The sequence below is a fragment of the Pomacea canaliculata genome, linkage group LG5, assembly GCF_003073045.1.
Source record: "Pomacea canaliculata isolate SZHN2017 linkage group LG5, ASM307304v1, whole genome shotgun sequence".
Classification (NCBI taxonomy): domain Eukaryota; kingdom Metazoa; phylum Mollusca; class Gastropoda; order Architaenioglossa; family Ampullariidae; genus Pomacea; species Pomacea canaliculata.
The window spans coordinates 16,655,445-16,682,911 of NC_037594.1; the positions used below are offsets into that span (position 1 = coordinate 16,655,445).

General features: G+C 39.3%; 3 protein-coding genes across 4 annotated transcripts in view; 2 read left to right on the forward strand and 1 right to left on the reverse strand.

Annotated features, from left to right (window-relative positions):
- The first annotated feature begins 10,052 nt into the window (after positions 1–10,052).
- LOC112563644 (solute carrier family 2, facilitated glucose transporter member 8-like) lies at positions 10,053–11,703 on the forward strand. Its single transcript, XM_025237843.1, has one exon. The coding sequence runs from the start codon at positions 10,088–10,090 to the stop codon at positions 11,492–11,494; it is 1,407 nt and encodes a 468-aa protein (XP_025093628.1). The 5' UTR covers positions 10,053–10,087; the 3' UTR covers positions 11,495–11,703.
- Positions 11,704–14,539: 2,836 nt separating this feature from the next.
- On the reverse strand, positions 14,540–27,187 carry LOC112563641 (cilia- and flagella-associated protein 206-like). 2 transcript variants are annotated; one of them, XM_025237834.1, is made up of 17 exons: positions 27,080–27,187; positions 26,740–26,897; positions 26,491–26,574; positions 26,097–26,187; positions 25,649–25,837; positions 24,990–25,148; positions 24,761–24,853; positions 22,662–22,774; positions 22,341–22,460; positions 21,981–22,085; positions 18,185–18,268; positions 17,534–17,644; positions 17,201–17,343; positions 16,972–17,071; positions 16,625–16,765; positions 16,369–16,457; positions 14,540–15,958 (listed from the first exon to the last, which is right to left on the reverse strand). In XM_025237834.1, exons 2-17 carry the CDS (start codon positions 26,845–26,847, stop codon positions 15,814–15,816), a joined length of 1,875 nt encoding a protein of 624 aa, XP_025093619.1. In that variant the 5' UTR covers positions 26,848–26,897; positions 27,080–27,187; the 3' UTR covers positions 14,540–15,813. The 2 variants fall into 2 exon arrangements, with proteins under 2 accessions (XP_025093619.1, XP_025093620.1); XM_025237835.1 differs by having other exon boundaries at positions 26,740–26,855; positions 27,080–27,162.
- The window catches only part of LOC112563640 (dedicator of cytokinesis protein 1-like), a 54,866-nt gene continuing 54,559 nt past the window's right edge, over positions 27,161–27,467 (forward strand). Inside the window, 1 exon segment of the mRNA XM_025237833.1 lies at positions 27,161–27,326. Within this exon segment, the coding sequence (XP_025093618.1) occupies positions 27,281–27,326 (46 nt within the window). The 5' untranslated portion in view covers positions 27,161–27,280.

A 27,467-nucleotide genomic window follows, 5' to 3' on the forward strand; every position in this document is an offset into this window, starting at 1 on the left:
GAAGCACAACTGCAGTTGAGAGAACCTGAGATTCGAGGTACCAAGTGAGGTAGCGAGCATGGTACCTATAGCGCTAGAGTTTTTACCATAGACACTAGGTAACGATAGCGTTAAAGAATTTAGATCAAGAAGGTACTTACAGTTTGGAATGGGTATAACTACTGTCTGCTCCACGGGGGGAAAAAAACGGATACCAAAATCAAAGTTGAAAGATATATAGAAGGCAGAAAGGAGAAGAAGGACTGTGGGGAGATGTTTTCACCTACTGCATAGGAGAATATGTGTCAGTACCGAGTGCACCTTGCACTATTTGACGGGCTGTTGTAGTTCATTAAAGGAAAAAAGGTAGGTTGTACTTTTCGGATTGTCTGAAGAAAAGTCACAACCCGAAGATTCTTGACAGAATTTAGCGTGGAATCTGAACGAGTGATAGAAGGAGGAAGAATTCTTGATAAAGTGGATTGCTAAGGAATTTTTGCGACATCCTGTACCTCTGGTAAAATAGAAGTCTCCAACCCGCAATGGCCTATTGACTCACCCTAAATCTTCCCTTTATCTTCCTTAGTGGCCGCCCACACCAGACTTGGAAGTGGTAGGAGGATAATGAGGACACAAATCTTCCTGCACGAGAAAGAGCCAAAGTCCTTCTGCCTGTTAAAGATATACCGGTTTGGAGCTCGGGTACGTTTTAAAATTTTATTACATTTCTTCAGGCAGTGGGTTGACGAAAGCAAGAGCGGGGCTTTTTTCCTCGCGCCGCTAGTCTGATCCCTACATTCCTCGAAAACAAGGCACCTGGTCGGTTATACGAGTGCTAGTACCGTGAATCGTGTTCTGACCAACTTTTATTTACACCGGTGTAAAAGAGACTGACCACACAGCGGGATTTTTCTCACTGTCTCGCAATCTCCAAAATTAAAGAACGTTTCTGGTAAGGAGTGGTGGACAGAGGGCCCTGAAATTCAAGCCACACTTCAAGTTCAATTCACCACCTTTGTGATTAGGGTTCGTCCCCTCGCGGAAAACCATCTGTTGTAATGAATATACAAACAAGGGGAAATGATCCGCGTAACCGTAACAGTCATTCATGTAAGCCCAGTTAAATCTAATAAAAGTGAGGAGACTGGACCACTGCAATCAAATGTGACTCTATAGTGTAATTTCTGTTAGGATCTTAGAGGAACGGAAAAGGTGTTTGAACCCGTCATTCAGTATATCAGATGATCATTTCCATAAAAAAATATCCAACAACTCCTCTGGTGTAGTCGAGGCCCGCCTCCATGGGTGTGTCCATATAAAGCAAAGGCAAAAGAAGGACGGGATAGAAAGTGGGTTAAAAAACTCTCAAGGTCTCCTGTTCTGTATTCCGAGCGATTGATGTAGATAATGACTCGCATATAGTATAGTTTTCCAGAAAAAGCATCGGCACAACAGCTGAAGATTAGTATTTAGTGGAACCTGCTATACAAAGGTTTGAACGAATAAAAAGAGCAGTCTCCTCCTGAAGGTACAAATCATTGGTGCACTCTTGACGTAGAACTATAGCTTGACTGAAAAGAGTTTGTCTGAAGTAAGATTAGTTCTCTTGCCAGAGCTATTCATTAAGAGCAAAAGAAAGATGTTAGCATGGAGTTCTCAAAGTTTTGCTCGATTCCTCGACAGTTCATGAAGGATTATAGACAGATTGTTACTGTAGAAAGGATCTAGATCGCCTCAAGAACCTGAAAGGAGTAAATTCTGGAGAGGCAGGGGGCGGGAAAGAAAGGCGAATTAAGCTCGTCATCCATATTCCATCCCGCTCTCCAAAGGATGAAACGATTAGAAACTGTAATAACGTTGCTTGGTGGTCTTCGGTTACGTGTGAATTTTTCAGGTGATTTGTTTTGTTTGGTAAATTTCTGTCTGTGGTGTGATATTCTTGTTTTTTGGTTGTTTTGAATTGCGCTTGTGATTTTTTTTTTGTTTTAATGCCTTTTGTCTGACGGTTTCTGGTTGGTGAGGTGGAAGCTTTGACTGTGATGCTTGTGTAGCTTGGATGCTTGAGTTTCCTGTGTTGACTGGCGCCCACACATACTTGCAGGAGGAGGAGGAGGAGCGGCATAATTGAGTTATAGGAACAGGCCTCTGAGAGACCAATCTCATGTCAGTCTGTATGGACACAGAGTGAGGCCGCTTTAATGACTGCTGCATGAATAAGATATGGAATTCGAAAGTAGAAGGTTTCCTGAGAGCCACCACTACGCGACGGCGGGCTCAGCGTACGAGACGCCAGATTCGCACGTACCGCGTTGAATGGCTGCCTCTTCCTTCACTTCGGCAGTCTTTAGATGATGCGACGTGTGCTCCATCACAGTTTGCACATTTGCGCTTGAAGAGCAATCAGCACTGCCGCATGGCGTACTGCCGCAGCGAAAGCAGCGGGGCTGGACCTGCAGAACTCGCCCCATGACATCACGCTGGCAGTTGAAACACGCAAGGGAGATGGAATGAAGATTGAAACTTTTACCGTAAGTCCCCGACCTATGAATCGGGTATTTTGGGTAGACAGAAGGTTAGAAATAAGGTGTTTGTGGAATAGATTTCCATCCCTTTAGTGTGACTCGTTGTATACTGCTGAGACCCCTGAGATGCCAATTCTGACTAGATGTCAGTCTCGTCATCCACAAGTCGGGCAACGAATGACCCCTTTCGAAGAGTTGAGGGATCGATGTGATGTAACTTTTATGGGGCATCTGACGAACTGTTTACCGTCCCACGGCGTAAGGCTTCAGAAGCTTTTTGATTTGCGCACTGAACAAGGAATTGTCCAGAGCGCAAACGTCTTATAGCAGAAAAATTGTTGGAAATGTTTTTAAACCTTTCGCTATGCAAACGTGATAGATTGACGAGAGAGGTCGGTCCAGCTCTGCGCCTTCTACCACCAAAAAACGGTTGACAGGCCCCCTCAATACTTTCTCTCACTGCCTCTTCACTAATCAGAGGGAATCATCTGCACGTATGCGTTCCCCCCAGGTTAGATAATTTTTTTGGCCATGATAAAAGGATTAACGTTTCGTTCCTTGTGCTCCACCCACCACGGAGTCAACTAGGGGATGCGACGAGCGGTACCACTTGGGTATTTCCAGCAGGGTCACACCAGGGCTACACAAGGATATACTCTGGCCTTCCAGAAGCAAGACCAGATTGACCCCCGGCCGCAGCCTTCTAGCAAAGCTAGGGCATATTCACTGAGCCGCCTGATTGGTGTGGGCACACAACCCCCGTCTAGGGGAAGTCCGGGCCAAAGAGGTGTTTGGTATGATGGGCCGCAGCCCATCAGGGACCTCAACCTCCAGGATCCCATTCTCCCCCGACACGGGTCGCCCTGCAAACGGCAAACGCAGGGACCTAAAGAAGGCCGCAGACAGGAAATGATGTTCGAAAGAAAAGATGTAAATGGAGAAGAAAACAGAAGAAGGGCCGGTGAACAGAAGAAAGGAGGGTAAAACTGTAGTATATAATGAGGGAGATGTTTACTTTGAAAAAGAATAGAATAGATGAAAGGGCTTAATGAAGGCAGAAAAGAAAAGCCTAAGGAAAAGGGGTGGGCCACTTTTGTTCACCCAGCAGAGAAAGCTGGGTGTTCGCCCCCGGCACTAGAAGCCGGGCCCCTTGGGGCACCATCCATCACACCGACACCCAACATATCAACCACATCAACCACCATCATCAGGCCAATCATCACCCAACGAACTAACATCAACAAGCTGAACTAGCAACAACTTCAACAGCCAACAACAACCTACAACAACAACAACATCATTAATCCATCTCTTCCTCATCCATCCATCATTATCTTCATCATCATCCATCTTCATTAAACCATCAACATCCTCCATTATCCATTCTCATCCATTTACCATCATCCATCTTTCATCCATCCTCAATCATCAATCATGATCATTATCATCAACATGGAGATGGCAAATGTTCGGGAGCACGTGTTTTTATTTCAAGGTGGGGCAAACAAGTTTACAAATAACTTACAATCAAAACATACATTACTGTAACCATAAAGAGCATATCAATGTCATAGATGACTTTCAACTTTTCCGTCATTCAATTTACTTAGATAACTATTCTTTTAATAGTTCACAAAATTCTCACTTACGGTTTGGATTTGTTCAGGGACGGCTCACACTAACACCACAATCTTCACTTCCTTGAATAATCTTTTCTTGAACTTCATTTAAAAACCTTCCTTGAAAATCTCTTAAGCTGGGGTTGGACGAGGTCCACACAACCCCCCCGGGCTGACGATGTCACCGTGTCCTTATCCCAGAGCAGCGAAACACTCTTTCAGCAACACCACACTTAAACACCAAATAATTCTGAGACAACTACACAGAGAAACTCAATGCTGACTAGACCTCGCGCACTTCTCAGTTCCAACAACGCTAAGAATGTCAAGTTTTTATACTTGTTCTCGCGTCTGTCTAATTACTTGCTAATCAGAAATTGAGATGACATCATGTAAGTATGTCCGATGACTCGTGGCCACACTGAAAAATTAGACAAAGTCGAAAATACACTTACCATTCCCTCAGCTCCGTGGTCTCCCGATGTACGAGGCCTCTCACAAATCTCAGCGCTCCTGTAGTTAGGGTTCCGTTCCAGCGGGTCCTCCTTAAGCTGTTCCTCCACATGAGTTCCTGTAACTTAATGACTAATGAGACTCTATTTTTGTACATTCACTGCTTACCATTAGTCTCACTGAGTTAAACTCATCACGTGGTTTCTATTGAACGGTAAGATTTTTTTATGAAACAATTTAACAATACTTCACGTGCAAATCAGAATTTAGAATTCAGGACAATATAAACACATATTGTTACCTTTACTCGCAAGGAACTAAAGGCACGATTTACACTGTATTACACTGTATTTACACTGTAAGGTAGGACCAACCGTCTCGGCGCCTGCGTTGGGAATGTCACACACTGTCACTGAGCGAAAAACCTGGAGGTGGATTTCGTTACTAGTGTCACGTGTCATCAGTTGTGTTCCTGCACGGAGTTTAAGAATTAAAGAACCTTTTTTCTCTTTTATTACTCAGCGGTACACACACTCGCACAACCTCTCGAACTACGCTTACAAGAGAAATAAGGTTTTTCCCTGGCACACAACATTGTCTTTATCTTGTAATCATCTTGTCACTAGCACTTGTTTTGGCTTAGTTTATTTTTACTCTTTGTTTATTTTTGTTGAGCACACTGTTACTATCCCTGCAAGATAAATTGCGAGTGTTTAAGGGTATGTTGTCATTCCAAAATACGGATATAAAAAATTAAATAATAAACAGAAGAAAATTTGTGGAGGTCTCTCACTGTTTTTACTTGTTTATTTTAATTTGTCTGAATTTTGTTATCTTTATCAAGATATGTATCCTGAGGAAACTTTTGTTTACAAAAAATCACACTGGGACTTTTTCTTTCATTTATTCCTCCTAGTCTTTCCTCCTTTTACATTCTGAAGCTTTTTCTCTTGAAAGATGAACTCACCCTTACACCAGATACAACCATGTCTTTAATTATAATAATTTATATTTTTGATATCGAGTCGGTTATTAGCAGTGATAGTGTGTGGGATAACCGTTACCGTTTGTTCTTAGTTGTAAATACACACATACACACACACACAAACAAAAAGTAAATAGACAGAAACGTGATACAGACGCACGAGTTCAATAGACATTAAAGATTTTATGAAAGAAATTCATAGGAAATCTTTATGAGGATCACTTAGCATAATAATTTTCTTTCAATGGAAAACAAGAATGAAATCGGATTGGTTCACAAGTCTCTTATTTTCCAAGACATGAACTGTAATATTGTGTCAAATAAAAATTATTTCGTCGTAAGACGTAAACTCCCGAGTGACAGCCAAAAGAATGTTTAGGCATGCGGACTTAATCGTGTATCTTCAGCTAATAGTAATAATAATTTTTTGCTGGAAATAGCAGTAATTAAATGCGACTTTTTCTATAAAATCTTTCGTAAACCTAGGCTTTTACAATCCATTTATAATTTAGTCATACACACGATTGTTACACAGACACCACCACTACCACCCGACTTCATTCCACATACATTCACGCATCAGTTACATAAAGATTTCGAGTTCCTGTCATTGATGTCTTTCAAGCTGTTGTTACATGCTGCCAATAGGTATAGTCACTTTTCTACCGCTTATTAGTATCTCTGCAAGATAAAAAGCGATTTAAACATGTTGTCATTCCAAAATACAGCCTGTCTCTGGTTTATGGTCTTGGTGGTTGTAGGCTCCAATTGTCTCATTCTTGTAAAGCTTTAAAGTTTATTTCTTGCTGTAGTCACTTATATCGCTGTCTTTCTCTTCCTTAAATATTAATAATCAGATTTGTAAAACCAACAATTTGTGTGAGAAGATCTCAATGCGCTGAGCACAAACGAATTAACGGCAATTAACCATAAAACAATCAAAGTTTGGTCTAAAGTTTATACCAGTCTCTTTGATAACGTTTTCAAAGGTCCACCTGAATTAAAATGTTGTTCAATTTACTTATTTAAGCTATTAAAATAATACTCAAGCTAATAACCTGAGCATTTTGACTATGTCCATAGACGCCAATAAAGCAACTCATTCAAACTAGCAGAGGATAAACTAATCAAAGGGACGTAAGAAACATAAAAAAGGTTTTGCTTGTTATCTCCCATTCTTCAGTGTTTCGTTTGTTACCTGATCCGCACTGAAAAATTATTTTTTCAAGATATATATAATCAAGTCTTTAAAAGAAGATAGAAGAAATCAATGTTTACTCCCTTACTGAAATTGTTTATTTTAATCGGACTGTTTTTGTTTTCTTTAGCAAGATAACCCATACGCTACGGAGACGGTGCTCGCGATCTTCACTAATCTAACCTACCTATAGTTTGACATTATTTCGGTTGTTTTGGGCCCTCGTTTATTTTACCTTTACCTGTCATCCGTTTTAGGCCTTGAGTTATTTTGCATGTCGCAATAAACTTTATGCGGCCCTTCATAGCTTTTAGGCCGCCCGGTGGCGCAACGGTTAGCGCCTGTCACCAATACAGTGAAGGTTGGCTGCCCTGAATTCATTTCTCGTCTCGGGCATGCTGTTCTTTCTCTGTACGTGGCATCTGTTTACAGGGCTGGCTGCCTTGCCGTGATATATCCATAAGTTGCTGGCACGGCGTAAAACACCAATCCCTCCCCCTCTCATAGTGTTTAAAAGTTGTTGAATTAGCGCCAGAACAAGTTTCATAGCTGGCAAAGTTTGAAGCGAAGGGTTCCTCTGAACGAGGACTGCCAAGGTCGCTGACGTCACGCTTCCGAAGGGTCCTGAAGTTTTTTCCTTCACTGAGACGTTTACCAAAAAAAAATAAAAATAATAATAATAATTAAAAAAAATAAATAAATAAAAATCAGCTGCTCGTCCTTGCCATTCCGATTTATCAACCTTACATTTTCTTCTTGTTCCACGCCATCGGACCCGGTTCTGGGCGTCCCTTTCCAGTTGGGACCATGCCATGCCAGCTGCCTCCGCCTCGCTGTGGACTGATCTCCTCCATCTCCGTGAGAAGATGGGTCGGCAATTGCTGTTATTCAGATCCACAAAACGGAGGCAAAATGTTCATATATAAAACTTCATTGTAATTATAGTACACTTCATTTACAGGCAGGCCTTAACCCAGACACAAATTTCTCGTCCTCACAGCCAGAACATCTTTCGTGCATGGGGACCACGGTACCCCCCCCCCCCACTCATCACCACCACACCACCAAAAACAAACCTGGAACGGATGCGTTGCATGCTTATAAACTATATATTTAAAACAATGTGCACTCTCTTGTTATATGCAGTCAGTTATAAACTTATAAGCTTGATTATAAGCACAAGCTTCTTGTCCACTCGCTGTCAATATTCGTATAGATGTTCGTTTCGTACACAAGGTGTAAAAAGTTCTAATTTGTTTGCATTTATGATAAATAATTCAACGACGATAGACCATAATAGGTCTAAAATACAAACTGTGTGCAACCTCATTCCGGAGATTTCTGTGTCTTTTTATCTATATAGTGTACTTGAAGTCGCGTCGGTCATTTTCCACAAGTCCATTTGGTCTCCACGGCAGAAGATCTTTATTTCCACCTGAGATTTTCTGCATGAACAGTTCATGATTCGACCAAATAACTGAGTGAATAACTGCAGCGTTTAGGTGAGATTCTGCAGTTTGATGCCATATAATATGGGTTTGGTTTACGGGTACAAATCCTTCATAAAAGTTTGTTGAACAGACTCAGCCCACATGCAACCTCCTCCCTCCAAATAAATCCTACTGTACATGTCATATCAACTTTCTGTATTTCCATTTGATAGTCACGCTTCGCTTCACCTACACACATGCTCTGACTGTAAACGCGTTGAATTTTTGGTCCGAAGAGCTAGCATGCTTTATATATATATGAAGATCGAGTGCTTTATTATATCAAAGCCTTAATATGGCCTCAAATGAAAACCATGTCACCTTGGCGCACACATAATAAGAAGCATGTCTGACTGAAGTAAGCAGTGTACGTGGCTTTACGATCTGATCGATGTGGAGCAAGGCCAACACATGCCACAGCAACATGTTAAAAATAAACATGATACGAGTACGACGCAGTTCAGTCTGTCAGTGGGCGAACATACAATATCTCTTTCTGATAAATGGGTCAATTACTGATTTCAACTTTTTGTGAAGGGAAGAACTATAAAGCGCTTCCGATATTAATCTAGACTATCCCATAATGAGCTTGATCACACTTAATGCTTGGAGTTAAAATCTAGAGAAAAGAAATGGATGGGTACTTCGGGAAAACACACTCCCCACTAGCATGGTGAACCCGGAAATGTTTCTGTAAAAACAAGATTTCAAGAGGATAAAAAACAAACAAACAAACAGACAAAATAAAACAAGTCGGGATAATTATAATATAATATTATTATAATTGATCTCAACTGGACTATATTGTTCTTGGAATGAAGGCGATGGCTATATATAGTGGATATTCAAGTAAGACGAATACACTTATACTGAATACCATGCATTTTCTGAAATATATACAGAATGATTTATCAGTGGTCGGTATGAATTGTTTGGACACAACAACATCAACATCAATAATAATTTTTGTAATAGTAGGATTTATAAAGCAAACTCAGTGAAGGCTAGCCCAATACTTTGTGCTCATTTAAAGACTGCAAGGGAACCAAAACAGACGGACAACACTGCGGTGAAGGTGAACGAAATGTATGGACTAATGAGATTGGGAACGGAAAAGTAGCAGATTAAAGCTGCACTAGAGATACATGATTCAGTGGCATAGGAAGATGCTTAACGTACGTAATCTTAAATATTGTTTTAACGATCGAAGACCTAATATTTCAAGTAGTGTACACGATATTTGGAAAGGACTACTTTGCGTGTTTGTTGGATATAGCTGGAAATACAGTGGTTGTATTTCCCTATCCCGACCACAAGTACATAAAAAAAATAAAATAAAAAAGAAACGAGATGGCCTATCACTGTTGCCTGAAAATATGAAAAAGAAAAGTGATAGTTAATGTGGATATCAAAGAAAACATGCACTGCTTATCGCCAGCAAATATATTTTACTGAATATATGTAGCATCTTCTAAAATATGTACAGAATAAATACATTTTATCAGTGGTTTACATGAATTTTTTGGGGACATTTTTTCCAGCAAGACACGTACATACTACTACTTTCACTTGCAACTTAAAAAAAACAAACAAACGGTGATACAAAATAATTTAATTGACGTTTCCTGACTTGACCCGTCGATCTTTTCAGTATAATAAAATGTTTTCCACCATCACCATCTAAGTTATGCATGATGCCCAGATATTTCCATACTTTAAAAGAGAGCTGTGGGAATGAAAACTCCAAATGTTTAAAGCACAAAATTCAAATTATACTGGATTTTTTTAATAGAAGGAACAAGTTGGCCTTACACCGCTGTTTGTGTATTCGTCACCACAACATGGCTGACAGCGTAATTGTAGAAATTTCGACGAAACCTCTTGCCTCAAAGTATGAAGGATCTATCAAAAATCTTGTATTTTGCACGCTTTGTGCGTGCATTGGCGCACTCAATTTTGGCTTTACCATTGGATATAGCTCGCCAGCCATACCTACTATGATAAAGCGAGGTGTTCTTAAACCTGAGGCATCCGGATGGTTTGGTTCACTGATGACGGTTGGCGCTCTTCTCGGAGGACCGTTTGGGGGCTATTGCATCGAAAAGATAGGACGTAAGAAAACCATTTTGCTTTCAGCACTTCCATTTCTTGTAGGTTATGGGGTGATAACATCTGCACAAGAACCTCATCATTTATTCATTGGACGATTTCTGACCGGCATTGGCAGTGGCGCTGTTACCGTGTGCGTACCCATGTACATAGCGGAGATTTCAACTAAATCTAAGCGAGGAGTGATGGGCTCATGTGTGCAGCTTATGATCGTCATCGGAATATGCATCGCATATATGCTACCAGGGGTTTCTTTTGAATGGAGAGAGATGGCAAACGTCGGTATTTTCCTCGGAGCTGTAACTATCATCGGAGCATTTGCGATTCCGGAAACCCCGCGATGGTTGCTAGCGAGAAGCAAAAAACTGGAGGCTGCTCAAGCATTGGCTGCTGTGAGAGATTCACATGCAGATGTTCAGGATGAGCTTCATGATATTGAAGAGGGATTGGACATGCAGGAAGAGTTATCCTGGGGTGAATTTTTCAAGCGGCCAGAACTCAAGCGGCCTCTTATTTTGTCTATTGTGGTGATGATGTTTCAGCAGACCAGCGGCATCAACGCAGTTATGTTCTACTCGACATCCATTCTCGAGACAGCTATTCAAGACAAGGCATATGAAGGAACAGTAATAATTGGATTTGTCCAAGTGGTTGCTACACTTGCAGCCTGTTTACTGATGGATCGTGCTGGTCGGAAAAAGCTGCTGGTAATTGCAGGGTCCGTGATGGCTTTCACTCATTTTCTGTTTGGTCTGTACTACAGATATTTGTTTAACAGTACTTCATATAAAGTACTTAGTACATGGTTTCCTATTGTATGCTTAACTATCTTTATTATTGGCTTTTCTTTGGGATGGGGCCCTATTCCAATGCTTATTATGTCTGAAATTTTCCCTTCTCGTGGTAAAGGCACTGCAGGAGCTATTGCCATTTTCTGTAACTGGCTGACAGCATTTCTTGTGACCAAAGAGTTCCTGACAATGCAGGCAGTCCTAGGAAATGATGGGGTTTTCTATTTGTTCAGTTTGTCATGTCTGTTGAGTGTGTGGTTTGTGGCAAAGTATTTACCAGAAACGAAGGGAAAATCTCTTGAAGATATTGAGCTGTATTTCCTTGGTCGTAGCACATTGAAAGTTTGAAGTGTGAAAGGGTAAGAGGTGAAAGAAAAAAAAGTTTATAGGTTGTAAATTGTGCATGTGGGATATATTATAATGAAGAGACTGCTTCTAGAGTAAACTTTCGACATTCTGGCCAAATAGCACAATTTTAAGCCTTTGTCCATCATTCCTTTCTTTGAAAGAATTATATATAATGACATATACAATCAGAGTTTTATTTTCTGCTATTACATTTTAGTATTAAAATCCATAAAATAGATTGGAAAGCAGTTTAATCAGCAACAAAAATGAATGTTTTCTTTTCCCTGTACCATTGATATTTTATTTTTGTGTTATGTGTATGTCACAGATGGTGATTTTCTGTTTTCAACAGCAGACGTTAACCAGTTGTTGAATTGTATATTAAAAAAGGAAACTCGTAATTTTATTTCAATAATATCTATTATTCATATCAAACTGGCATCCACTTTTGTTTTATGTAACTTTTCAGAATAAGTGTCAATAACAAGACTCTTTGAGAATTGAGATAATTTACTGGCAGAGAATTGAGATAATTTACTAAACAACAAAAATATATATTTTTCATTTTATGTGTTAAATATATATTTCTATTTACATATAGTATTAATGTGGGTACATCTGGAAATTGCCATCTCAGAAATAAGATGAATTGCAAATACAGGTATGCAGAATATGCATGTGCTTGCACATCTACATACTTGTACTTTAGACATTGATAGCTGTAAATATAACGAAACATTAAGAAATTTAAGTTTCCTTAACAGATCATTAAAAATATTTATGTCATCCTCACTTTCATAAATGCACAAGCATTGTTTGCTTCAATTAATTTTTACATTTATTATCATTTTAACGTGTGCAGAAAAAGTGCCTATGTGTTGCATATTGTATAAATTAAAATTTTATATTGAAAAAAATGTGATAATTTATTTCGTACATTTTCAACCAAATTCAGATTCTTACCTTTTTATTGTTTTTGGTTAAAAATGTAGTTTTGTTTTTAACTGCATATTTCTGTGGTGCAAGTGTTGTCTTTTCTGAGACAAAAAGATTTGTGACCATCAAAGTGGGTGATTACTATAACTTCTATAACTTATTTCAAGAGGCAGTACTTTATGCTTTTTCTTAGTTCTGCTCTTTGTTTCAGGGTCTTGAAGCTTTGGCTTTGTATTTTTATATTTTTGTTGTAAAGTTCCATGTTTATCTCTGCATTTTCCATATCATGTGCTGAAGGCTCTCAATATTTAACTGAAACGGTAGTAATAATAAGAACAAAAAGCACATTTATAAAGCATTTTTCTCCAGTATCAGCTTGACTCGAAGTGCTTTACATGCATATAGTTGCTCAAGCACACATTTTTTTTTGGAAGGCATCAAATGCACTTTCATGAACACACATATAAAGATGCATATACACAGTCCTGCAAAATATAAATGAAGTTGATTTATATAGTGCTTTACCCACCGTCAATATCAAAGGCAGGCTCTAAGTGCTTTACAAAATAATAAAATCAGACATATGAATAATAATGGACATCGGTCTCAGCCTCCACCCAAAAAATTGTGCGATAAGTGGTAACCTATTGCTTTATGAATTCACAAAACAAAAAGAAATTATAATACACAGGGAGCAAGCTTGTTCAAAGTTTGATTTCTGAAGTTTAACATTTTTCTCTCCATCTTACCCATGGACACAAACTTAATGTGTTCATAAAGCCACTTCTGAACACTATTACTATAAGGTGACCAGACGTTTCGGGGGCGAAAGCGGGACACGTGCCGATGATGGTGTCGTCACCGTCAAAAAACGCCGAAAATAGTGATTTTTAAAGACAACCGGGACATTTGATGGACTTCCAGAAAGCGGGACATTGGGCGTCCCGCCCGATATTCAGGCGGGACAAGAGGTCAAAAGCGGGACTGTCCCGCCTAAAGCGGGACGTCTGGTCACCTTAATTACTACTAGTGTGCATCACCTCTATGTAATTCTTATATGTAAGAATGTACCATATATATCTGCAGTCTTAAATAAAAAATACTTTGAAGATTGCAGTCCGAGATACTAAATAGGAAAAAAGATTTTTGCTCTTGGTCCTTGTGTTGACTTCCAGCACTTTAGAATGTATGTTAAATAATGCTGGGTGAAATAAATTATGACACATGAGAGTAATCCATGACTGTTGATTAAACATAAGCATTTTCAGACCATTTAATTCTCAGAACTACATGTCTTTGATAATGTGAAGTGCAGGTTTAGCAGAAGACTACACATCTTTTCTTACTATGCATAGGGAGGAAATGGTAAAAATATTATTTGTCATGTGATTGAATATGTGCTGCATATGCTGTGGACTAGTATTTTTCAGCATAATATTTTGATAGGAGAGACACCATTAAAGTGGCATAAAGAATTAGTGAAAATAGTGTCCTTTGGATTTTAAATATGTTGATTCTTAAATCTGCTGCTGGTATCCATTAAAATTTTCTCCAGAAATGGTATATGACAAAGTTTTAATCTTAAATATTTTTTTATTATGTGTGCATGCATACATGGACTATCAGATTAATGAGCAGCTGATAAACATAGACTTGTGTGTGTATGTGGATGTTTCCATCTGTTGGAAATAATCTTGTGCATTGCAGCATAAGGAATCTCAAATAATTGAACTTTTTTTTTATAAGTATGGCTGTATTATTAAATTGTTCCTTAATTCTGCAGTGGATGAGGGTGAATGAGAGAGACCATTTAATACACATTACTTTTTTTGTAACTGTGTGAATGTAAAAAAATAAAACATTTATTGTTGGTTTGGATTTGTCTGTAAATTTGATAGTTGGATTATGGAAAATGATAACTATGGAATGACAATAAAAGCAATTGTAAACATTTGACTGAAATTGTACCACTATGCATGTTATAGGGAAATGTTAACTGGCAGGCTGCCTTGCCTTTATTTTTGTTGCATCAAAAAATCTGGATCAGAGGTTGATGGAGAAAAGAAAAATCCAGTGATTCGTGCACATCTGCATTTCATTGGCCACAAATGAGCATTCAGTTTTATTCCGTTGGTGTGACAAAGGGAATTTTGAGATTCAGTGGACTAGGAAACTTGTGAGACAATGGATTGTAAATAATGTTGACTTTCTTTACAAAACGTGATTTGAAAAAAAGTTGCTATTTGAACTTACATATGTTATGCATTTTGGAGAAATTAAGGGTTTTGTTTCTACTTTTTCTGTTTTTTTGCATCTCAGTACTTTGAGGTTTGTTCACATTATGGAAAAATAAAGAGAAAAAACATCTGCCACATCTAGTGACTTGCTGGCTTGTGTTTCAGGACTGCATAATCGATTCTTCTGTATTTCTTTTTTGTTACAAAATGATGACAAAAGGATTTATTTGTGCTAATTTATTTTTTGCAGATTCTTTGCTTCAGGCTATTTGGTTTTGAAAATAGAAAAGTCATCAAATAGAGAGAGAATTAATTCTTATTCCAATAGTTAATTCATCCATGTACACATTCCATGGCATTTATGACAGTTTGTTGCTGTTTCTTTTTATTTCATTTCCTCTCATTTTGAACTGTTATGTATCAGTACCTTTTCCAGCTTGTGTTCATAATGTTGGGAGTACAGTGGTTACACATGCATGCCTTAAAATGACTATAAAGACTATTTTGCACTTCTGTGAGTTTCTTCCAACTTTACAGCAAGACCAACCCCTGCAATCAAAGCCATTGTTACACAGACATTCTAAGATGTGATCCTAGCTCTATTTTGGCTGTGGTGATATACCATCATCTCTGATGTAATTGCTTGTATAGTGAGGTATATAGTATATCATTATTTAAGATCTTCAGGACAGATTAACAAAAGATAACGTGCTAACTGATCTCTATGCTCGTTTTTTGACAGGAAGAAAGCAGCAATACTGTAAAACTCTCTTTGACAGATATCAATAAGAAATACTGCCTCTTGAATAAGAGTTGTTGAAAAAAGAATATTCTCTTTCCACCCAACATTTCTCTTCTGAAACATGCCCAGAAATAGATATAGCAAGATTTTCATTCAGTGCAACATTTCAATGGTATAAATAGAAATAGATCTGTTTCTATGCAGTTATACTAGTGTTTAACTATTCCCCTATTTTAAAAACAAATCACAAAAACAATATATTTAAGAACCTACAGGAAATCTTAGGAGGTGTATTTGTGTTCAGTTGTGTGCAAGTACAAAAATAAGATCTTAATGTTGTTTTCCCCAGTCTTCATTAAGACAGCTGTTCACTATTTCTGATGATGAAATGTTGCATCCTGACTTTAGGTCTGATCCACATCAATGGTGAGGTCTACTTTAGTCATTACAGTTGGTTCACTCATTCCTCCACCTCTCAACCCAGCCAGAAAAACTTGTGGTTTAGGCACATTGCTGTATCCATCCATCTTTGTCTGTGTTTCATTCTCTCTGCAGAACAAATTAAGGTAAATATGAGGTATATCTTTAAAAAAATTAAAAAATGTAGGAAAACCTAATACTCCTATTATGGTTTGCACCTAGATATCTAGAATGGATGGGGGAAAAAAAATCCACACTTATAGAACCATTTGCCAGGTGACTGGCATCCAGTTTGAGGTCGCCATATTTTGCATGTGCACAGAATCAGTAAATCTAGAGATTTGATTTGAATACTTGCTTATGTCAAAAATTGAAGGTCTGAGTCTGTGTTAGATGAAGAATTTGCTATGCATCTTTTGGATAAGGAGTAGAAACAATCAAAACATAAAGACAACTTACAATAACTACACTGAAAACACAGCAAAGATGTACATATTCCTGCCATATCACTAGTGAAAAGAAATCACAACTCTGCATACCTTGGTTCGTACACTTGGACTGCATTGTCTCGCCGCATATTGCTGAGGTTTGTCTGCATGGAGTGGGTAATTTTGTTCCTGAGGTTGGCCTTTAGACAAATGACAAATTTCCATCTGCTTAAAGAACAGGGTCTCGGTGTACAAAACCACAATCAGCTTACATGATGGGTATGTACCTTCCCCCCCCACCCAAAAAAAAAATTTTAAGCAGATGAGAGTGAATAATTATGAAAATATAAGAGTATGTCATGCACACCAGTCTAATTGCTTTGCGACGTAACTCCCATTCATTCCACTCGTAGCTTTTCACTATGTTGGATTCCATGAAGTGTGTGTCTGTCTGTGTTCCAGTATCACATTTGGTCACCGGTTTCTCTACCATTTTCCCATCTCGTCCCTGCATAGAAGATATTAAGCAATCATATTAAAGTCATATCAAAGGACAGCTTTTTTCATAAATGAAAAGCCAACTGCAGTAATGGTGGTCTAAAATCCTTTCTATATGCTTTGTCGTCAGCTTTGTAAATTAGGCGGAAGCTGTCTCATTTTCTCTTTTCTTTTATGTGCCAGATGGCCATACTGTAACCCACAAATACTAGATACCTGAGAATATGGTGTGATAGTAGAAAATTGAGTATGTAGTTCTAGGAGTTGAATCAGTTCAGGGCTCTTCTTGGCACCCTCAGCTATCATCTGTATAAACCTGTAGTCAAACAGAACAATAAGTGACTTGAAAAAAATGCATTTTGATTTTATTAAAAAATTTTTTTGGAGGAATAAGGAATTTATTTTTCATGAAAAGAAATAGGATAAAAAGAAAAGCAGTGCTTACTCCTGTGGATTTTGAGCAAATTCGTAAGCAGCTTCTTGGGACGAGAAGGCATAGTAATGATCCCGGAATTGCATGACACCAATATCAGGATTGGCTGGAACTAGCAGACGATCGTACTTGGCCAAAATGTAGGCACAATAACCCTTAACAGTGAAAAACATGAATAAAGTTGGGGCAAGTCTAACTTTAGGCTCTAATTGCTATCTGCTGCAAAACTGGACTCTTAAAAGACAACAAAGATGAAGTTTTTAATGGGATTTTTAGCTATTGTTATATCTTATAAAGAAACATCCTGTGATAATTCACGCATGGGCTAAAGCCCACAAGATTTACCTTGTATTGAAAAGGAATTTTATGGAAATTTTTAGTGGTTTCTGGAAGCAGCCACTCTCTAGCCTCTGCCTTGTAATCCTTGGGATTTACTCTTTCCTCTGGTGCAACAGGCTGCAACAAAAATCCATTTAGCTTTATCAATGAAAGGGTAGTGGTGAATCTAGGATTTCATTAAAGTACCACTACAATCCAAAATGTGGCCTGCAATGTCAGAGACAGACCTATAAATGCTTCTTCACTACTTTTGCCTTCTGCTTTATGATCTTTAAAGTAAATTAATAAACTGTAAATGTCTATAACTTCATTCAGTGATGTAAGAACCAGGGAACAAGGGTAACAGCCGCCCCCTCAAAACAGATGCTGAGGAGGCAAGAATGTGAATGTCGTTCCCTGTCAGTATGGAGTCCCCCTCCCACCCCGAAAAAGCTGAGCATCTTTCTAGACCACTGTCACAGAATAATTTCTTAGAATCCATTTTCATTATAAGCTACCACATCAAACAAGCAACAGTTGCATCGCTAACAGATCACAAACATATGTACTTTCATTAGAAAATGATGCCATGTAAATAGAAATGAACTTCCAGAATAATGTCTTTTGGTGTTAATATTAAGAGTTTAAGCTGAAAAGTATATGCTGGGCCCATGCAACCTTGGTACGATCGTCATCAGTAAGGATGTTCAGATTCTGAAGATAAGGCTGAAGTACTTCATCACTGAAAAGCTCGCTGTGACCCTTAAAAAAAAAAAAAAAGAGAAAAATCCAACAACATAATCATTCCTGATATACAGTTATCAACATTTTCAGTTTATTTATATAATGTGTTGGAGACTGTCTATAATGCAGTAACCTTGACTATCAGATAAAATACTAAAATGTATAAATAAACTTTATTATTATTATCTAACAACCTCTCTTTACAGAAAATTCACCCATGATCGTATCACAAACTGGCATTGGTAATAATTCTACAAAAAAGCTGCAACAGTTTGCTGACTTACTGCAGACTTGTGATTATTAACAAGTGTTTCGTATATGCCCCTGTGGGACCCCGGGGTATGCTTGCCTAGCAAGCATTGCAAGAATAGGGTCCCTGCCATCCAGCCAGGCATGTCGTAAGAGGCGACTAAGGTGGACACCTCACCTAGAGGTAAAATAGGTTGTGGTAGGGCTAACAACCCCACCATGTAAAAAAAATCCTGTTACAGAAACTAAAACCAGAGAACTCGTCACAGATGGCGAAGGTAATGAAGCACACCAGGAGACTGGACTAATGACGGACGACAGCCAAACCCGAAAGGGAGCTGGCGCCCCGACAGCGGATTTACTGAAGCCGAGGCAGAAGTTGAGGGTGGGGTGCTGGAACGTCCAGACCTTGTACCAGACTGGCAGGATGCACCAACTAGTCAAGGAGTTTGACAACTACAACTTGGACATCCTTGGAGTCAGTGAGGTCAGATGGACCGGCACGGGAAAGAGGAGACTAGCGTCAGGACATACCATCTTGTTCTCAGGAAGATCAGACGCTCAGCACTCTGAAGGAGTAGCTCTACTCCTCAACAAGAAAACGGAAAAGGCACTGCTGGAATGGAAGCCTTATGGACCCAGGCTTTTGAGAGCAAGATTCCATTCCAAGTACACCAAGCTGACAGTGCTAGCCTGCTATGCACCAACAAATGACTCTGAGGCAGAAGACAAGGATGCTTTTTACGATCAGCTCCAGGCAGCCTCAGAAAGCGTTCCAGCCCACGACATGTTGCTCATCATCGGCGATCTCAATGCCAAGGTGGGAAGTGACACACCTGCAGGGAGCATGTCATGGGCAAACATGGAATCGGAACCATCAATGACAACGGAGAGAGACTGCAGACTTTTGTGAAGAAAACAACCTACTGATTGGAGGCACACTCTTCCCACACAAAGACATCACAAGGCAACATGGACATCACCAGATGGGATCACAAAGAACCAGATAGACCATGTCATCATCAACCGAAAATGGAGGAGCTCACTTCAAGATGTTAGAGCCTACAGAGGAGCAGACATTGCCAGTGACCACACTCTTGTGATAGCCACAGTTTCTCTGAAGCTGCGTCGATCACGAGGAAAACAGGCACGTCAGCAGAGAGTGGACTCCGGCAAACTAAAAAATCCAGCCACCGAAAGGGCCTTTGCTATGGAAGTCAAGAACAGGTTCCAGGCACTAGGAGACCAACAAGAGATGACCTTAGACGACTTCAATCGAGTCTTACAGGAATCAGGAGAGAAAATACTGGGCTTCCAACGGAAAAAGAAAGAACAGTGGATCAGAGAAGAGACATGGAAGAAGATAGAAGAGAGAAAGTCAGCCAAACAAAGAATCAACAGCACCAGATCTGAACGCCTGAAGGAACAACACAGACAAAGATATGCAAAACTGAACAAAGAGGTAAAGAGGATGACAAGAACCGACAAAAGATATCACATAGAGAAACTGGCAGATGAAGCAGAAAATGCAGCAAGTAAAAATGACCTGAAGACACTGTACAAGATAAACAAACAGCTAAACAACGGGTTTAAGAACAGTGATGTGCCAGTGAAAGACGTGAACGGTAATGTCGTCGAGGGAGAGGCAGGAAAACTACAGCGCTGGAGGGAGCATTTTGAGTCAGTTCTGAACAGACCAGATCCCCCTCAGCTTGCAGACATCCAGCCAGCAGCTATAGACCTTGACATCTGCACAGACCCACCAAGCCTGGAAGAAGTGACAGCAGCAGTCAAGACAATGAAGAGCGGCAAAGCACCAGGGGCAGATGGAATAACAGCAGAGATGTTGAAAGCAGACGTGAATGTGACAGCTCCCAAGCTGACTGAAATCTTCAGGCAAATTTGGGAATCAGGGCAGGTCCCTGTTGCGTGGAAGACAGGGCTCATCTTCAAGTTACCCAAGAAAGGAGATCTTGGAGACTGCAATAATTGGAGGGGCATAACACTTCTTTCCCTCACCAGCAAGGTCTTCAGCAAGATTGTTTTGTCAAGACTGACGGCAACTCTTGAGAAAGACCTCCGACCACAGCAAGCAGGATTTCGCCCTGGGCGATCCTGCTCCGAACACATCTTCATTCTGCGACAGATTCTGGAGCAGAGCAACGAATGGAACACACCGCTGTACATCAATTTCATCGACCTTGAGAAGGCTTTTGACAGCATCCACCGCGAGTCCTTATGGAAGATCCTGAGGCATTACGGAGTCCCTGCAAAACTTGTTCAGGTCATTGCAATGCTGTACAGCGATTTCAAATCCCAGGTTGTCTGTGACACGGAGTTCACAGACCCCTTCAACGTCAGTACCGGGGTGAAGCAGGGCTGCATTCTGTCGCCGTTCCTCTTCATCCTGGCCATGGACTGGATCATGAAGACTTCCACCGACAGCGAGAGGAGAGGGCTCAGATGGACCATGACTATGACAGCAACAACAGCACTGGAAGACTTGGACTTTGCTGATGACATTGCCCTGCTGTCACACCGCCACCAAGACATGCAGGAAAAAACAAAGGTCTTCTCAGAAACAGCTGGAAACCTTGGCTTGAAGGTCAGCACAAAAAAGACTAACAGTATGAGAGTGAACGCCAGAGTCCAAGACAGCATCAAACTAAATGGAGAAGAGATTGAGGAAGTTGACAGTTTCACCTATCTTGGGTCCAAAATGTCAAACACTGGGGATGCGGAGGTGGAGATTCGAGCCGACTGGCGAAAGCCAGTCAGGCCTTTGCCTCACTCAGGAGCACATGGAAGGCAAAAAACATCAGCCAGAAGATCAAGCTGAGAATCTTCAAGTCAAATGTGATCAGCACCCTCCTTTACGGATCAGAATCTTGGAAGATGACCAAAACCATCAGTAACAAGCTTGACGTCTTCCAAAACAGATGCCTCAGGCGCATACTTAACATCTTTTGGCCAAACACCATCACCAACGAAGAACTCCACCGAAGAAGTGAAACCGAGTCCATCACCACGCAGGTTCAACGAAGGCGTTGGCGATGGATTGGACATGTGCTCCGCCAGCAGACAGCAGACCTTTCCAGAGTCGCCCTACGATGGACTCCAGACGGCCGAAGAAAACGAGGCCGCCCAAAGGAAACTTGGAGAAGAACAGTGGAAAGGGAGATGAAAGGAAAGGGCTGGACATGGGGTCACCTAGAGCGGGTTTCAGCCGATCGACATCGGTGGCGGACTCTGGTTGAGGCCTTATGTGCAACCTGATGCACAAAGAGGAATAGATAGATAGTTTCGTATATGCCGAGGAACAACTTAATATAGTTTAAAGTTCCATAAAAATTTCATACCACATACCTGTATATTTCAGTTCCATGACCCTTCTACTGTGAACAATGTTAAATACGTGCAAAACTCTGATTTCCCCAGGATATTTAGCATGATAATGTTTTACTCAGTTTAGTGTACTGACCCTTGTAAAAGGCTCTAGGCTGGCCAGGATGTTGCTAAGGACACTCAGCAACACCATCTCATCCTGAAAGCCACTCCACAGCTGGGCAAGGTGGATGAACTGTGGCTGCATAGAGATTAACAATGCAGATTACTTCTTCTAAGATGATGTCTGACCTCTGTAATGAGACACACTGCCAGTGCCTGTTTCCTGACTTGAGAAGAGTACATAAACATTTTTTGGTTTCATTTTACTACCATTCAGAAGGTAAATCTAAATGTCATAACCTGCAGTTATCTAAATACTGTGAGAATAAAATAAGTCTTATAGTTCTATAAGATTGATAGTTGTTTTGGAAATATACTCCCTGTGAATACTTACATAGACCTGGGCAGTTGGAACAGCAGTCTTTGACTGGACAGTTGCCTGAAGTTGCTCCATACGTGCAGCCAGCTGGTTTTCCAATAATTCAACTTGCTGGGCACAGCTGATAACATCATTCTGCATTTCCAACAAAGTGATTTTTATTTTTTAAGTGGTTAACATCTACAGTTTATCAATATCAACTTATAGAGGTAGATTTTTTATATTAAGCCTCAGAAGCCATGAAGGCAAGTGAAAACAATGTCAATTTTATTATAATTAAGATGCAGCAAGAATGCTGTAGTTACATATATCCAAAAAGCATGTATAAATATTAACCAGGATGATTTGAAGGAAGGCTTGATGTTGTCGTGTGTTGATGAGTGCCTCCTTAAGCAACTGCATGGAAAGTCCTTCTCTGGAACGATTCTTATGCATTTCTTCTATCAAGGCTGCAACATTCAATGTCTTGTTAGAACATAATACCAAGTAGATCTTGTTTGCGACTCCATCAAGAAGTTATTATATTCTGTTCAAGCAGTTTGCAAAATATTATTTTAGTAATTAGTTCTTTAGTCTTCAATGCTGTATCCATAAAAATAACTTACATCAGCAATATTGATTCAAATGCTTATTCTTTATGTCCAATAAGTTTTGTTTGTTTTGACATCATGCTCAGTTAATGTCCATACTTATTTGTAATAACTCTTTTCTGTCTCACATGCTAAAATTGCATAGCAGTTTATATTCATAGTTGATAGTTCTCAATGATGAAAATCATAGTCCTTTTGCCTTACCAGCTTGGGGTGGAGGGCTGATTATAAGTTATACGCTTGTATCACAACTTAATAATGGCTGTAGATCTGAGCTACATGAGCTGCACAACTGTAACTCGTAAACATCTGTGCTATAATTTTCTGCAGAATATTATAGCAGTGGTTTGACAATTCATAAAGCACCAGATCAAAATGATATATGAAATATGAAAGTGTATAGATCTGTGACTTATGAAGGATGATGACAATTAAGCTAAATGTCTTGAAAGTATATCGCTGGATTTGCATTGCTTGTGAACTCATTCTTGTTTCTCAAAGAGGCATTCCGAAGGCTAACCTACAACACATATCCGCTCCACCAAACAGACTCTGAAACAATCACAGTTTAGACTTACATATGATTAACATTCATACACAACATATAACGTTCAGAAGGTGGACGGCTGAAACAACGGACAGTCTCATGACTGTCATCGAGTAAAATTGCTGACACTTTCAGAAGTATCTGTTAAACAGAGTATGAAGATCGCTCTAGGATGTCCCAACAACTTTGGAGCAGGTGCATGTAACATGTACGATGCAAGTTGCTCTTGTCCTTCACTGATAAACTGTTATAAAAACAGATAAATGAGAAAGACAGCACATCTCTATGCAGGATGTATAAAAATAACTGAATAAACATCTGACAGAGAGAGAAAGACTTCAGCTTCCAAAGGAGTATCCTGTTGAAGATGGTATTGACAATTTCCACATTCTCATCAAGAAAGATATATTATGTAAGGTGACCAGACGTTTCGGGGGCGAAAGCGGGACACGTGCCGATGATGGTGTCGTCACCGTCAAAGAACGCAGAAAAAAGTGATTTTTAAAGACAACCGGGACATTTGATGGACTTGCCAGAAAGTCAGAAAGCGGGACATTGGGCGTCTAAAGCGGGACGTCTGGTCACCTTATATTATGGGACTTGATGGAGTATTCCAATGGAAATTAAAGACAATTTCTTTGGTCTTACATTAAGTTCTAAGAAATGGTCATTGCACCAGGCAATAAATTCATCCAAGGCTACACCATGGGTATTTACTATCCATGACATGCTAAGAAGAGAGAGCAGTGCAGTGTCATCAGAGAATTTGATGAGACATTGACTCTTGTAGTTACAAAAGAGCAAGAAATGTTGGCATACAGAATAAACAAAAGCAGGGATAAAATAGCCTTGGGGTAAGCTGGTGCATGTTTTGATAGAGTCAGAAAAAGTACCACTCACAAGTACTTGCTGCTGCCGGTTAACCATTAAGTGAATGATTCACTAGCTGATGGTCAAGGGAAAACTCTTCAAGGAGTCTTCTCGCTAGGAAATATGGTTGGATGGTGTTGCAAGCCAATGAGAAATCAGAGACAGCAGTCTTGCATGGGAATGAGGTTTCTCCAGGTGTTTGTACAGAGCATGGAGGATGAACAGTTTGGCATCATCAACATTTATCTTAAAGTTTCAGCTTTTCGCTCTATCAACTGTGACATGATGATTGAATTTTTACAGATTTTTGAAAAAATAAAATTCTGGTGGGTTCTGTAAAATTATAAAAGCTATCAATACAAAATATAACAATGCCATTTCCCGCAAAACAATCATTTTATGAAGATAAGTGCTGCCTAACTTCCTACCTGTGTATCTGAAGGCATTTCGCAAAGTCCTCTGCATTTCAGCATCGACACTTTGTGTTGTTGCTGGTACTGCTTCATTTAGGATTGCAGGTACTGATGAAGTAACCAAACAATCTAGATTATGAATTAGATATAATATTTCTATAGGTTTTATAATATATTAAGTATTTAATAAATATTTGCAACAAAGCATGAAGACCAAACTAAATATGGGGACTATAATGCTTACAATCATCAATTCCTTCACCACCCTTGCCGCATTCCTTGTTAAAAAGGCGGATGCCAGTGACAATCATGGTCAGTTCCAAGAGTTGCCTCTCCTTGTCACGTTTGATCAATGACATAAAGGAACCCAACTCTGTTTGGGGAAACACTGACTGAAGAGCAGCTGTAACAAAAGACACCAGGAACACAATAAAATAACATTTAAATTATTGAAAACAATGAGATTCTTTCAGATTAATATATGTAGACACCATGATGACATCATGTGGAACAATGTTTTCCTTTGGGATCTTTGACACATTGGCAGCAGAACTCCTGTCTGCCTTTTTCTCTGATCTATTACCATAGACTAGAAATGTTAGTCATAACCTATGCCAAAATACTGTTAATTGCAGTATCCAATGCCTACTCTCTTATCAAAAATTGATACAGTGCCTTTCCCCAGTTCCAGCAAGTCTCAAGGCACTTAACATATTTTTAAGGTAGATATGAAATCTTCATGAACATACACACACAGACACAAATGCGTACACTCTTTTTTAATCCCTTACACCCTACTCACCTTCTGCTCAGCTTTCTAAATAGAGTACAGGAAAGATCCTAAATGTAAAAATTGTGTTAGTTTGTTAAATTTAGTAAGGTGCAGGTCAGTTTGAATCTTACCTGTGGCTTCCCTGACAACAGCAATGTCAGTAGGACTGCCTAAACCAGAACGTAGCAGTACAGCTGATACGATTTTTCTGTACAAACTCTCAAGCTCTTCTCGGGTTCGTGCACGACTGTCAGTTATTTCCCGGACCACTGGCTGGAGTCGAGACTCCAGAACACGCCGGTGTTCTTCAAGAAAATCAGCTGCAGTATCAAACATGTTAATGTAATATACTAACACAATGAATGAACAACAAAAGAATTCTAGATTCCCACCTCCCATCCCACTTTAAACTCTGGTTTGCAACTGTGTTTACATAAAAAAATGCAGCCTAAAAATTCCTCTTATGTCTAGTGGATAATTCTCTTGAATATTAACCACTATTTATGGCTCTGGTGAGCTTTACATATTAACATCAGTATGGATCAAGAATAAAACCAAGACAAGTTGTAGCACGCTTACATCTTGTTGTGTAATTCATGTCAAAGTACACTTGCATCTTTACTGTGTCCAAAGATGGTGACTGAGTGTCCATTAGTCTTTCCACACAAAGCTGAAAAGATGCTAAAAATTAGGATACAAATATTTTTCCCAGTCTATAACTTCATGCAGTTGTCTATATCCAAAAATTGCTATCATTAACCCTTAAAATCTATTCATGTGCTTCTCTTTCCTATCTAAATATTGATACTTTGCAAATCATTTGTATTCACAATTTTAACTGCTATATGCTGTACACATTATTATTGTCTGCTAAAAACAATGGAAATAAAAACTGATATTATTTATAACTGTAAATTGTTAATTAATTTTAGGTAAAATAAAAGAAACCGTCATGCAATATCTATGGGCTTACCCGTATCAGTTTTTGAACATCATCTTTCGTCAGTGTTCGATCGACATTGAATTCATTAGCAGGATCTAGAACCACAGCCTTTACCTTGGGAGAAAGAAGTTGTTGGAAAATAATGTAACTGGTTAAAAAAAGAAACCATTTAAACATCCCAAAACTTAAAATTTTTAATCAGCTCTTATTTTTAACGTCATATTTGGTTTTTAAATCTTAAAACACTTAGGAAAAAAATAAGAAAAGTAATTGTCTTACCATGAAAGCGACAAGAGTTTCTGAGACAGCTTGTCCCTTGGTAGCACATTCTTGGGAAATTTCCCGTATAATATTTTTGATGACACTTTCAGCTTGAGCACGCGACATTCTGAAATCTTTTTTTAGGACGGGAAAAAAAGATTTGCTAATCCCTCACACTGGAAAAAACACACACACACAACACTCCACCAACTGTGCTGAATAAGAATTATGACTATACAGCATTAACAATTAAGTGAGGCATTTCACTACCACGGCTTATCCATGATAATGCATTAGTTTTAAAAATAGCAGAGAAACATTAATAAATCCTTAATGTAATTATTAAAGTTATTTTTACAAGATTTTATCCGTCAGTCCCTCGAGGCGTCATACCACAGTAAAGCCATCTTGCTGTATCCGTGACAACAGCCGCGTACGCATACAGGAAACTCAGAGTATCACGTGATCATCGATGGCAGCAGCAGGAAAGGTCTGCAGAAGGGATGGAACTGTTCTGAAATAAGACACCATCAAGATTTTAGACAGAACGAAAAGAACAATGACAGTGTGGAAAACAACCGACAGCAGGACTAAGCTTGGTGTTGGTAAGCATTATTTCAGCCTTTCTTTTGTGAAATCGGTAATGACGTGGAGATGCTCAGATGGAATCGTCTAAACAAGGAAGTTGAACAGTAGGAAAAACAACTTATACAGACTCATGCAGGTTTTAAGAAGTATGTCTGTAG

Excerpts from the sequence above, each read along its gene's own strand:
- LOC112563641 (XM_025237834.1), bottom strand. The coding sequence starts at position 26,847 with ATGTCGCGTGCTCAAGCTGAAAGTGTCATCAAAAATATTATACGGGAA. Across the intron at positions 26,188-26,490 it reads ATGTTCAAAAACTGATACGG|CTTTGTGTGGAAAGACTAAT; the intron begins GTAAGCCCATAG and ends GCATCTTTTCAG. Across the intron at positions 15,959-16,368 it reads GTCCAAGTGTACGAACCAAG|AGAGAATGAAACACAGACAA; the intron begins GTATGCAGAGTT and ends TTTGTTCTGCAG.
- LOC112563644 (XM_025237843.1), top strand. The coding sequence starts at position 10,088 with ATGGCTGACAGCGTAATTGTAGAAATTTCGACGAAACCTCTTGCCTCA.